Source organism: Oncorhynchus nerka, linkage group LG6 (assembly GCF_034236695.1).
Source record: "Oncorhynchus nerka isolate Pitt River linkage group LG6, Oner_Uvic_2.0, whole genome shotgun sequence".
In the NCBI taxonomy this organism is placed as follows: domain Eukaryota; kingdom Metazoa; phylum Chordata; class Actinopteri; order Salmoniformes; family Salmonidae; genus Oncorhynchus; species Oncorhynchus nerka.
The window spans coordinates 59,852,992-59,866,483 of NC_088401.1; the positions used below are offsets into that span (position 1 = coordinate 59,852,992).

The following is a 13,492-nucleotide window of genomic DNA, read 5'->3' on the forward strand; positions in this document are numbered from 1 at the left end:
TGTCTTCTGTACTCTAGCATTACAGTTGACATATTCTATCAGTGTTAGTCTGAGTGTAGTAATTTCTGATGAAATATGTGATCTGCCCCACACTACAAAGTAATAAGGTTGATATAATCTGTCAAAGTAATCAGACCAGATATTTTCATATATTTAAAGATGCAGTATCAGGTATCAGAAGCTAGCAGATTCATTATTTACCAAGAACAAGAACATTTCACTTAAACTACATGTCACGTGTGCTCCCTCTCTGGCCTCTAGGTCACCAGGCTGCTCGTTTTATGATGCACACCTGTCACCAGCGTTATGCGTATTTGCACATAATAATACACACCTGGACTCCATCACCACCTTGATTACCTGCCCTTTATATGTCACTCCCTTTGGTTTCTTCCCCAGTGTGATATTAGGGATATTAGTAGTTCTGGGATAGATACAGTATAACTGCGGACATAATGAGAGACGAGACAAAACTAGCCCGTTATAGAATAGTGTGTTGTAGGACAGCTCAGCTGACTGAAGACCGGGGGATTGAACTTGCAGTTAGTTTCCATGGTAACATGTCTTTACATGACATGATGAAATGTTGAAACTAAGTTGCAAGGAACTTTTGTAGCAAGGTGCTGTAGAACAAGTGTCATGAAACACATTCCAGGCACTGGTTCTTGCTATCTTGGCATAGCTGTGACAGAGATATATCGGCTAGCTACACTGAACAAAAATATAAAACGCAACATGGAAAGTGTTGGTCCCATGTTTCATGAGCTGAAATAAAAGATCCAAGAAATGTTCCATAGGTACACAATGCTTATTTTCTCAAATGTTGTGCACAATTTTGTTTACATCCCTGTTAGTAAGCATTTCTTCTTCTCCAAAAAGAATCCATCCACCTGATAGGTGTGGCATATCAAGAAGCTGATTAAATGGCATGATCAGTACACAGTGCACCTTGTCCTGGGGACAATAAAAGACCACTCTATAATGTGCAGTTTTGTCAGACAACACAATGCCACAGATGTCTCATGTTTTGAGGGAGTGTGCAATTGGCATGCTGACTGCAGGAATGTTCCCCAGAGCGCTTGCCAGAGAATTTAATGTTAATATCTCTACCCTAAGCCACCTCCAATGTCATTTGAGAGAATTTGGAAGTACGTCTAACCGGGCTAACAACCGCAGACCACATGTATGGTGTTGTGTGGGTGAACGATTTGCTGATGTCAACGTTGTGAACAGAGTGCCCTATGGTGGTGGTGTGGGTTATGGCATGGGTAGGCATAAACTACGGACAATGAACACAATTGCATTTTATCTATGTCACTTTGAATGCACAGCGATACCGTGACGTGATCCTGAGGCCCATTGTTGTACCAGTTATCTGCCGCCATCACCTCATATGCATATATGTATTTCCAGTCATGTGAATACATAGATTAGGCCCTAATTAATATTTCAATTGACTGATTTCCATATATGAACTGTCACTCAGTAAAATCTTTGAAATTGTTGCATGTTGTGTTTATATTTTTGTTCAGAATAGATAGGCTAGCCAGCTGCAGCTATCCCCAAGCTATGCTAGCTAGCTCCTGTCAATGTCAGCTTGGCTAAACATAAGATCAGCGCAGGCTTTAGCCTACACATAGAACTGAATTAGCTAACCATCTTGAGATTGTGAGTCAGTCAGGGGAGAAGAGACCTCAACTTCAAAAATTCTCTCCATAGCAAAGCTAGCTTACCTCTTAGCTTACCTCGCGGTCACAATACCAACTACTGTGCCCTTGTGTGTTGTGATTGAATGGCAAAACCACACCCAACTAACATCTGCATCAAACCACACCCCAAGACAACTCTCTTTTGTCTTCAGTCATGGCCGCAGCATTTCTTAATGAGCAATCTTGAAAACAAGGCCAAATCAGTAAGTTTAGCCCCCTTTAATTCTGCTCCCTTCACAGTCATGTTTTTACGGCTCGGCCATAGGACCAAACTGGATCCAGTCAGTTGAGAAAGTGTTGAGTAAATCAAATGTCCACTAGCTGGTGGTATTGTAGACTAAAGTAATCTCTTTCCCTAGCTAGGTTTTCATCCAATTGGCGACAGATCTGCATGAAAAAACATGTACATTTTCCCACTTGTTGCAGATAAAGGGCTGTGCGTGATGACATAGTACGCATAAATATAGATTTTGTGTTTAAAAATGACGTTACATAGCGAATAGTGTCCACTCTGGTCTTGGCACGTGCTCACATGTCAACAGCTCGCAGATATAGTGCAGGTGTAGACTACTACATGATGAGATTATTATAGACAAAAGAGCAAGATTATTTGTATTTGTCAAACTTCAGCCAAGCATCGATTTTCGTGTCTCCAGAATAAACTCTTGATATTTATTGGAAAAGAGCATCAAGCTAATCACCGTGCACTTCCGCACCCTGTGAAGTTCATCAGAATATATTTCATCTGTAGCCTAATAAACTGCATGCTTTCCGAGTCCCAGTGGGAGGACAACACACCATATCATCATGTGACTCAAAGTTTACCTCGATACGATGATTATTCTATAAATATTTGTGCATAAAGGCATTTCCTTCACCATTTCTCGCATAACTAGTTTTACCGACACAAAAAGATCCAACCTTGTCTAGAGTATTTTGTTTTGTTGACATTTGGAAAATGTACCAACAAATGAGCTATTCCTATTTGGCCTGCCGTGACATTTTTTATCTATCATGTACTTTACTTGTGTAAAAAGGCTGGATGGATACCTGGTTCATGTGAGTTTCATTCAAATCATCTATTGCTCTGTGGAGCCCTGGCCAAGAGGCATCATCAAAAATATTCATACTAAATCACATTCACTGACAAGACACTTCAATTATAGTCTAAACCATTGGTAGATAGGTAGGTAGGTAGGTACTGTAGGTATGAAGGACTTCATTTATTGAAAAGCCATATTCTTGTAAATGCAAATGAAAACATCTTCTTTCATCTGTTTAAATTGCATAAAGGATTGTTGTGTGGACATTTTGACAAATATGTGTTCTACCGATAGCAATATTTACAAACACCAAGGAATTAAAACAATATCAAAAAGATTGTTAATTTAAAAACATGTCTCTGTACTCTCAGAAAAAAAGGTACCTTATTGTACTTAAAGGGGTAGAAACGCTTGTCACTCTAGTGGTATCCTGTTATTACTCATTAGTTATGTTATAGGCACATAACAGTACCCTTGCAGTCCGCACATTAAAAGAGCCAAAAATATACAAATGTTCCTTTTTAAGGTACAACCTCAGTGACAAAGCTTTTTGTTCATTTTAAGTGCCAAAACCTGGGATGTCAGAAAACAATGGTGGTGTCAGGTACCTAAGCCTAGAGGTTAGAGTGTTGGGCCAGTAACAGAAACGTTGCTAGTTCGAATCCCCAAGCCAACAAGGCCCTTGAGCAAAGCACTTAACCCTAATTGCTCCAGGGTCACTGTTGATGATGGGGGGAATTGTGATATGCAGAACATCTCATTTCTAATTCCCACATGTGTATAAGACAAATACGGTATAAGCACCCACCAAATGATTTATAATAAATATACCTATTTTCTATACCAGGTCTCTCACATGTACACTTTCCACCATCCCCCTTTTGACACAAAGGTAATAAATTCAGGGGGTAGACCCGACCAGGATTTGAACCTGGGTCCAGTGACTGTTAAGCCAGCACCATACCATCATGCCAAGAGGTCCATACCTCTTGACAAGGTGGCTCAATGTTGGGTTAATGTCGCTATAATATTATTTACAGCTCTTTATTGTCACATGCTCTTACATATGTATATACGTCTTGAAAAGACTTCAAAACGAGCAGCAGATATGCTCGAACTCAAATTAACATAACCATGGACCACTGGTACAACACTTCCACTCAAGGGTGGCCAAAAATAACTAATTGAAAGCCACTCCCCCAAAAAGCTACACCTCCAATGATTGTACTTTTATATTCAAAATATTTGGTACAAAAATGTACCATTGTACTAGATTACTATCTGTACATAAGTACATAATGGTGTATGTTGATATTTGTACCACAGAGAACAATATCGTACCCTAACCAAACCCTTTTTTTTTAAAGTGTGCGTTCTGTCATGCTTACAGGTGTTTGAACTGGAGTGTGACTTCCCTGATGTTCCTCCAGGAAACAGGAGGCTATTCTACCTGACACAGGGTCACTGAGGAGCCAGTCGCCCAAATCCCAAATCCTGGGTAGAGAGGCTCAGTGAATGTGGAGTGGAATGTGTGCACGCGGATCAGTGCATCAGAGGAGACGCTGTAGAAGGACAAAGTGCCAGCGGGCCAGTCCAGATACACTCCTACTCTGTTTGAGTGGGAGGAGGAGGGGACAGGTATGGCAATACTCTCGTCATTGTGCCAGGCATTGTAACCATCATCAGAGCAGTGCACACTCCAGGACTTGATATTGAATCCAAGATCACAGTCATTACCATCACCTATCCTGTTGATTCCTTTATATGTCACTGCTATATCAGCCCCTTCCCCACTCCACTCTACCTCCCAGTAACAGCGCCCAGTCAGACCCTCTCTACAAAGCACCTGTCTGCAGAAGTCAAATCTCTCTGGGTGATCAGCATACGGCTGCTCGTCTCTCACCTTTGTCACCTTCCTGTTCTGCTCAGACAGAGTAAGCTCTCTGAATGCTGTGTTTGGGTCCAGTGTGAGATCAGAGGCATCTGATGGGGGAGACCAAGACAACATGACATCAATAGAGCCAACCAACACTGTTTACTGTTTTCCAGCTACATATGGTGTCGTCAGTGATTGTCAGACATCGGACTGGAGCCCAATTGTTGCTTTCAGAACACTTTTCTTCTGTCACTTAAATCAACATTAGAGAATGTTTGTTCCCGTTGCTAATTCTACATCAGTCTACAGGAAGCAGTTCACCAACGGTGCCAGCTACAGAGTTGACGGCATCATTCTAGTTATATTTAGTGGGATGTTGGTGGTTTGGATCTATGGTTCCATAGAATGAGAGTTTCAATCTGACTGGACCAACTAGATCAATCAGGTGTTCTGGAATTATCTCTGACCTTCTGTGTGACTGTATCACATGTAAAAGATATAAATGAATCAAATAAGATGATAAAAAAAGAGAATGGCATAGCTGTAAAACATTATCCTAAAAATAAACCATCAGGTTAGTGAATACCCTTGGTGTTAAATAGGAGAGTTTCAGCATGAGATATCCTTTATATATTACATTTATTTTACTAGGTCAATATGGCGACAAACTGGTGGCAATTGTGAACAAAGTCAATAGTTGGAAGTTCATTGAAGATAATGCCAATGTTGATTAGATGCTTTTTTTCATTAAGTAGCCTATTTTCTCTTGAACCTGGTCTATCCACTAGAGAATCATGGACAATATTGACACAGATATAAACAATGAATACTATATATGAACAACGGTGATTCAATTTTAAATGACCAAAGTTACTAAAGATTTCAATATATTTTCTGTTAATTACCAAAATTACTGAATAAATTATCGGTGGCTTTGCAACCCTAGTCAACACTCACATTTCTTAAGATCGGATTTCGAACAGCACTCTCCACCATGGTCCACACTGTAGGAATAAAACACCATGATTCCATATCACTTACTCACACACACACACACACACACAAACACACTAATCATTTCTGTTGAGCAATGATGATGTCATGTCACTAATACAAGAACATACAATTCAAGTTATGGATACACTCACAAGCAAGCATCAATTAAGTCTCGCTCTCTCGCTCTCTCTCTCTCTCTCTCTCTCTCGCTCTCTCACTCTCTCTCTCTCTCTCTCTCTCTCTCTCTCTCTCTCTCTCAACCTTTCCTCCCACCTGTCAGTGTCACGTTCCCCAGAGAGCCTCATCTTAAAGTACGTCGCCCCCTCCTCCTCCTCTCTTCCCCCAGAGAGACTCATTGTACCTAAACAAAGACATCCAGCATTTAGAAAAAAATATACAGACCAAAAATGATCATGCAATACAATAGTTGTAGTGCAAAGTGATTGATTGAAAAACAATTAGAGAAAACCAACAATAAAAAGCTGGCCAATGCTTACATCATGATGGGAGGGGTCACTCAAATTATACACAAACCTTTTTATTTATTTGGACAGTGAAGCTTTTATTTGAGTGCTTTTTCATACATATCTGTTTTACGATTTATAAATTAAAGCACTTTATGTATCTAGTCCCTCCATTTGAAGGTGTTATAAGTATTTGGACAAATTCCCTTATAGTGTATTAAAGTAGTCAAATGTTTGCAGTTTGTTTTTGTTGTATTTCAGATTATGATGTGCCTAATACAATACATCCATTACATTATTTACCATTCATTTCTATTGGACACACAAGAGACAAATTAAAACTTTTAGCTTCACTGTACAAATAGATAAGGTGGGGTGTATTTATAAGTGTATTTATAAGTGTATTTATATTTACAGAATATTGAGTATTTTCCACTGTATCGTTCTGTTGTTTTCTCCTATTCCAGTGTCTGTGGATTCTGTCTATCATTGATCCAAGGTCAATGAGTGTTGCAACCGCCGTCCGTTTCAATAAACCCAGGTCATATTGTAACGATCATGAATGACTGATTGATTGTAACTGTGGCAGCTCATTCCAGTAGTTCTCCTTTACACAGTCTACTGAAACTCTTCTGTGTAACGTATATGCCGGGAGTCAGGAAACAGGTGTAGAAGGTGCTTTTAATAAAGAACCAATACAGTAGCTCAAACACGAGCCAGGTACTGAACGTGAGAGAAAACAATAACACCTAATGACTGAAGACAACTGAGGGCTAAATAAAGGGGGAGTAATCAAGGAGGGAATGACGACCAGGTGTGCGTAATGATGGGGAACAGGTGTACATAATGATAAAGCCAAGATCGGTGGTTAGTAGACAGGCGACGTCGAGTGCCAGAGGGAGGGAGAAGGAGTAGACGTGACAATCTGCAATATTTACTGCTTTTAGTTGGTCATTTGAAATAAATATCTTGAAGAATATAATTTATGTCTCATGAGCTTAGTACAGCTGTATAACCCATCATAGCCCAACATATAAGGTTATTCAACTCCATTGTTTGTACTAACCATTACTAGAATCACATACATTTCCTTGTTCATCCAGTGGTGGAAAAAGTACCAAATTTCATACTTGAGTAAAAGTAAACACCTTACACCTTACAAGAAAATGACCCAAGTAAAATTAAAAGCCAGTAAAATAATACCTGAGTAAAAGTCTAAATGTATATCAATGTACTTAAGTATAAAAGTAAAAGTATAAATCTTTTAAAATGTCTTAGATTAAGCAAACCAGACAATACTTTTTTCTTGTTTTTTTTTATTTACGGATAGCCAGGATCAACACTCAGACATAATTTACAAATGTGTTTAGTGAGTCTGCCAGATCAGAGGCAATAGGGATGACCAGGGATGTTCTATTGATAAGTGTGTGAACTAGACAATGTTCCTGTCCTGCTAAGCATTCAAAATGTAATGTGTACTTTTGGGTGTCAGGGAAAAGTACATTATTTTCTTTAGGAATGTAGTGGAGTAAAAGTAAAAGTTGTCAAAAATAGAAATAGTAAAGTACACCACAAAAAAATGAGTACCGGTAGTACTTATTATTTTTACTTAAGAACTTTACACCACTGTATACATCATACATTTCATTATACTGTCATCATTAGTTTGGTTCTTACCTTGTAGCCTGAATATTACACCCAGAATGTCGCATTAGATTACTAAAATATCTTAGAGATGTTGTTAGGGAACCACCTCAATGACGTGACTCCTCCTCCTAGGTGCGGCCACCTACAGTTGACCTTTGGATACAGTAACTGGAGGTTCCCTCCCTCCTGTGTGCTCTGGGTATTATCTGTATGGGTGTGGCTGTGTGTATGTAGGTTGAAGTATGTACAGTGCCTTCAGAAAGTAGTTACACCCCTTGATTTTTTCCACATTTTGTAGTGTTACAGCCTGAATTTAAAATGGATTAAATGTAGTTATTTTGTCCCTGGCCTACACACAATACCCCATAACTTCAAAGTGGAATTATGTTTTTACAAATTAATACAAAATGAAAAGCTGAAATGTCTTGAGTCAATGATAATTCAACCCCTTTGTTATGGCAAGCCTAAATAAGTTTGGGAGTAAGCATTTTCTTAAAAGTCACATGATAAGTTGCATGGACTCACTGTGTGCAATAATAGAGATTAACATGATTTTTGAATGACTAACACATCTCTGTACCCCACACATACAATTATCTGTAAGGCCCCACATTCGAGTAGTGAATTTCAAACACAGATTCAACCACAAAGTCTAGGGAGGTTTTCCAATGCCTCGCAAAGAAGGGCACCTATTGATAGATGGATAAAAATGGAAGAAAGCAGACATTGAATATTGGGTCTCGCCCTGGACCATCACGCAGCTCCGGGTACCTAGCCAACCGTTTGATGAAATCTATACTTGGAGGTGTATCAATACACCCAGTCACTACAAACATACAGGCGTCCTTCCTAACTTAGTTGCCAGAGAGGAAGGAAACCACTCAGGGATTTCACCATAAGGCCAATGGTGACTTTAAAACAGTTACAGAGTTTAATCGCTGGGATAGGAGACAACTGAGGCTGGAACAACAACATTGTAGTTACTCCACAATACTAACCTAATTGACAGAGTGAAAAGAATGAATCTTGTACAGAAAAAATATATTCCAAAACATGCATCCTGTACTGCAAAGAATTTGTCAAAGCAATGTATTTTTGGTCCTGAATACAAGGTGTTATGTTTGGGGCAAATCCAATACAACACATTACTGAATATCACTCTCCATTTTTTTCAACCATAGTGGTGGCTGTATCGTGTTATGAGTATGATTGTCACCGGACTGGGGAGTTTTTCCAGAATAAAAAATAAATGTATTGGAGCTAAGCACAGGCAAAATCTTAGAAAACCTGGTTCAGTCTGCTTTCCACCAGACACGGGGAAATGAATACACCTTTTAGTAGGACAATAACCTAAAACACAAGGCCAAATCTTCACTGGAGTTGCTTACCAAGAAGAAAGTGTATGTTCCTGGGTGGCCGAGTTACAGTGTTGACTTAAATGTTCATGAAAATCAATGGCTAGACCTAAACATTGGTGTCAAGCAATGATCAACAACTAATTTGACAGAGTTTGAATAATTTAGAAAATAACAAAATGAGCAAATGTTGTACAATCCAAGTGTGGAAAGCTCTGAGAGACTTACCCAGAAAGACTCACAGCTATAATCGCTGCCAAAGGTGCTTCTACAAAGTATTGACTCGGGGGTGTGAATACTTATGTAAATTAAGTATTTCTGCATTTCACTTTCAATAAATTTGCAAACATTTCTAAAAACATGTTTTCATTTAGTCATTATGGGGCATTGTGTGTTGATGGGCATGAAAACAAATCTACATACATATTCAAGTGCTTTCAATCAGTAACCTCATGCTGTTAATTGTTTGGTTAAGTGTTTAGTTACACTCGATTTGGATAGTCCGGATAGTCCCATGTAGATGCTGTAGATGGTCATACTATCAACAAACTATCTGTTGATAAGAAACTGCTTTCTGAGGTTATGGTTAGTTAGGTTTAGAATAAGGGTTAGGGTAAGGGTTAAGTTTAGGGTTAGGATAAGGGTTAAGATTAGGGTTAGTAAATAGCTAGTTGAAATGTTACTGATAGTCTGTGGATAGTCTGTAGAGCAGATTATCCACAAAAATTAAACACATTACAAAAGGTACAAAAGGTAATTACAAAGTATTGTGTTGTCTGGTGTTGAGAGCTGCCATGTTCCCACAGATGATTTGTGATCAGACAGAATATGCCAGTTACCGGAGAGAAATACACCTGCTATGGTTCTTTCTAGTACAGTGCGTCCCATACGTTGACAATTATTTGAAAATAAGTCAGTTAATTCATAGTTATTTTGCATAAGAAAGCCACGCATTTCAATGCATGACAACGGAACAGATCTTCACAATTCCTGTAATAATCTGCTCAGAATCCCAAAATTATCATTACTGTCACACTTCCTGAGGAACGTTTGTTAAAGTGCACTGACCCATCAAAGCTCCCATGGCCTACATTTCATCCATATTTAACAGTCTTAAGACCCACAGCAATACCATCATACTCGGTGTGTATAAAGTTCCTATACTATCCAACGTTCAATATGGGACTCTTTCATAGCAAAGAAACACTTGAAAAAACAAGAGCTTCCAGATGATTATGATGGGGCACAGCATGTACATACACATACATGTGCATGCTTGAGTGATGATGTCTGAGATAAATTATTTTGTTCCCACTTTCTCTTCCTCCCTACCTCCCAGTTGAGTCCCACCGGTCGTCTCATCGGTTTAGTGTTATTACCTCATTGGCAACTGTGCTGCAGAGCCGAAGAGGGCCCAGGTTAACGAGGCTCGGCGATAAGAGTGTAACAGAAACCTGTGCCCCTCGATATGACTCCCTACTTAATAACCCCTTGAAATGAGGCGCCCTGCCACGGCATGGCTCGTCGACTGCTCAGGATTTCATTACCCAAAGACAAATGGATGAGTCGGCAGCCATGGCTGGATTTAGGCACACTGGGGGCAAGTGGTTGAGCAGGCAATTACCTTAATAAGTGGGAGAATGTCCCGAGTGGCATGGAAGCATGTGATGCCAACGAAGCCAACGGAACATAATCCATAATACAACAAAGGAAGGACCTGGCTGAAGACCTTCCTTCTAACCTCCAATGAGCTCACACTATCTAGATGGGAGTACCCCAGAGGGCTGTACAAGGCTCATCATTGTGGCCAAAAGTTTATCCCACTGTTGTGTGAATTGCAAGAAATGTGACATCTTGTATGGTAGCAACTCACATTACTGGACAGTTAAGTCAGGGGTACTAATGAAGAGTTGAGACTTGACAGATCCTTAAGGCATGAGCCGGAGGGGTGGTCCTTGAATTGTTTAGGGGTGAGGTGTGACTAGGCTGATGTGAGAAGGAGGGTGTCCTAAAATGGACACCGCATCATAAACCACACTATGGTACCCAGCACTGTCCCTGTACCAAGACCACAGTTTGTGTGGAAGCCAAGTGGATATATTCCTCTATGAACATTGTAAACCCATCTGTGGTCATTTAACATGTTTGGAGCCAAAACATTTCTCATTTTACACTTGTTTTCTCCTCACAGGGTTAACTCTGTAAAGTCTGTTGTAAAGCCATGAACGTGTTACTCTCTTTAACGGCAGTGAAAGGAAACATTTAATAAAACGGCAGACAGTCATGGTTGTGTTATTTTCAGTGTCCGTTGATAAGACGGAGGGTGTTTCCCTTCCTCTGTTTCATGCTGAAACAGAGGAGCGGAAGGTCTGGCGGTATTTGCAGAGGGCCTGGTGGTATTTGCAGAGGGCCTGGTGGTATTTGAGGCCCATCTCGCTGTAGGCTTTTAGGTCAGCCTTTGAAGTTGCCAATCCAGCAATGCCTCAAGTTGGATCAGGGCTTTGAGCACTTGTTTTAATTGCTCCCAGAGAAAGAGGTGAATGGGAACGGATCCAAGCTTTTTAGTACTATTGTACATTTGGGACCCCTCTGAGTCCTCAAATAGGAAGCTCCCTTGGGAATTTAGCTCTGCATGTAACTTTTTATTTGTATTGTTACTTGTATTGTGTTGAGTAGTAGTAGTAAAATAATTAATAGTAGTAATAGTAGTAGTGGTACTAGTAACCCACTGGGCACAGATGTCAATTCAACGTCTATTCCACGTTGGTTCAATGTAATTTCATTGAAATGATGTGGAAACAACATTGATTCAACCAGTGTGTGCCCATTGGAAATAGTAATAGTAGTTGTAGTAGTAGTAGTAGTAGTAGTAGTAGTAGTAGTAGTAGTAGTAGTAGTAGTAGTGGTAGTGGTGGTACTGTAGTAGTGGTACTGTAGTAGTTATAGTGGTCATAGTAGTAGTGGTGGTACTGTAGTAGTAGTAATGGTTGTAGTAGTAGTAGTAGTAGTAGTAATGGTCATAGTAGTAATACTAGTAGTAGTTGCAGTAGTGGTCGTATTAGTAGGAGTAGCAGCAGCACTGTAGTAGTAGCAGTATTAGTAGCTGTAGTGGTCATACTGTAGTAGCACCAGTAGTAGTAGCAGTAGTGGTAGGCCTAGTAGCAGTAGTAGCAGTAGTAGCACCAGTAGTAGTAGTAGTAGTAGTAGTAGTAGTAGTAGTAGTAGTAGTAGTAGTAGTGGTAGGCCTAGTAACAGTAGTAGTAGTTTGTAGTAGTAGAAATAGCAGTAGTAGCAGTGGTCGTAGTAATAGCAGCAGTAGCCGTGGTTGTCGTAGTAGTAGTGGTCACATTAGTAGTACATTATTATTATTAGTAGTAGTAGTAGGCCTAGTAGTAGTAGTAGTAGTAGTAGTAGTAGTAGTGGTCATATTAGTAGTACAGTATTATTATTATTAGTAGTAGTAATAGTAGTAGGCCTAGTAGTAGTAGTAGTAGTAGTAGTAGGCCTAGTAGTAGTAGTAGTAGTAGTAGTAGTAGTAGTATTAGTGGTAGTAGTAGTAGTAGTAGTAGTAGTAGGCCTAGTAGTAGCAGTAGTACTGTAGTAGTAGTAGTAGTAGTGTAGCAGTAGTAGTAGTAGTGGTAGTAGTATGCCTGGTAGTAGTAGTAGTAGACATTGTAGTAGTAGTAGTAGTACTGTAGTAGTAGTATTATTAGTATTAGTATGCCTAGTAGTAGTAGTAGTAGTAGTAGTAGTAGTAGTAGTAGTAGACCTAGTAGTAGTAGACCTTGTAGTAGTATGCCTAGTATTAGTAGTAGACCTAGTAGTAGTAGTAGTAGTAGTAGTAGTAGTAGTAGACCTAGTAGTAGTAGTAGTAGTAGTAGTAGTAGTAGGCCTAGTAGTAGCAGTAGTACTGTTATAGTAGTAGTAGTAGTGGTAGTAGTAGTAGTGTAGCAGTAGTAGTACTGTAGTAGTAGTAGTGGTAGTAGTAGGCCTAGTAGTAGTAGTAGTAGTAGTAGTAGTAGTAGTAGTAGTAGTAGGCCTAGTAGTAGCAGTAGTACTGTAGTAGTAGTAGTAGTGTAGTAGTAGTAGTAGTAGTGGTAGTAGTAGGCCTAGTAGTAGTAGTAGTACTAGTAGTAGTACTGTAGTAGTAGTAGTATTAGTAGTAGTAGGATGAGTAGTAGTAGTAGTAGTAGAAGTAGTAGTAGTAGTAGTAGACCTTGTAGTAGTAGTAGTAGTAGTAGTAGTAGTAGTATGCCTAGTAGTAGTAGTAGTAGTAGTAGTAGTAGTAGTAGTAGTATTAGTAGTAGACCTAGTAGTAGTAGTAGACCTTGTAGTAGTAGTAGACCTAGTAGTAGTAGTAGTAGTAGTAGTAGTAGACCTAGTAGTAGTAGTAGTAGTAGTA

General features: G+C 39.5%; 1 protein-coding gene across 1 annotated transcript; it reads right to left on the reverse strand.

Moving 5' to 3' along the window:
* Positions 1-2,917: 2,917 nt before the first annotated feature.
* On the reverse strand, positions 2,918-7,870 carry LOC115130777 (stonustoxin subunit beta-like). The gene is made up of 4 exons (XM_029662223.2): positions 7,766-7,870; positions 5,898-5,985; positions 5,586-5,632; positions 2,918-4,735 (listed from the first exon to the last, which is right to left on the reverse strand). Exons 2-4 carry the CDS (start codon positions 5,978-5,980, stop codon positions 4,194-4,196), a joined length of 672 nt encoding a protein of 223 aa, XP_029518083.2. The 5' UTR covers positions 5,981-5,985; positions 7,766-7,870; the 3' UTR covers positions 2,918-4,193.
* Between the last annotated feature and the right edge of the window lie 5,622 nt (positions 7,871-13,492).

Coding starts and splice junctions, on each gene's coding strand:
- LOC115130777 (XM_029662223.2), bottom strand. CDS start 5,980: ATGAGTCTCTCTGGGGGAAGAGAGGAGGAGGAGGGGGCGACGTACTTT. Junction 5,633..5,897: donor GGGGAACGTGACACTGACAG/GTGGGAGGAAAG, acceptor TTATTCCTACAG/TGTGGACCATGGTGGAGAGT. Junction 4,736..5,585: donor GAAATCCGATCTTAAGAAAT/GTGAGTGTTGAC, acceptor CTCCCCCATCAG/ATGCCTCTGATCTCACACTG.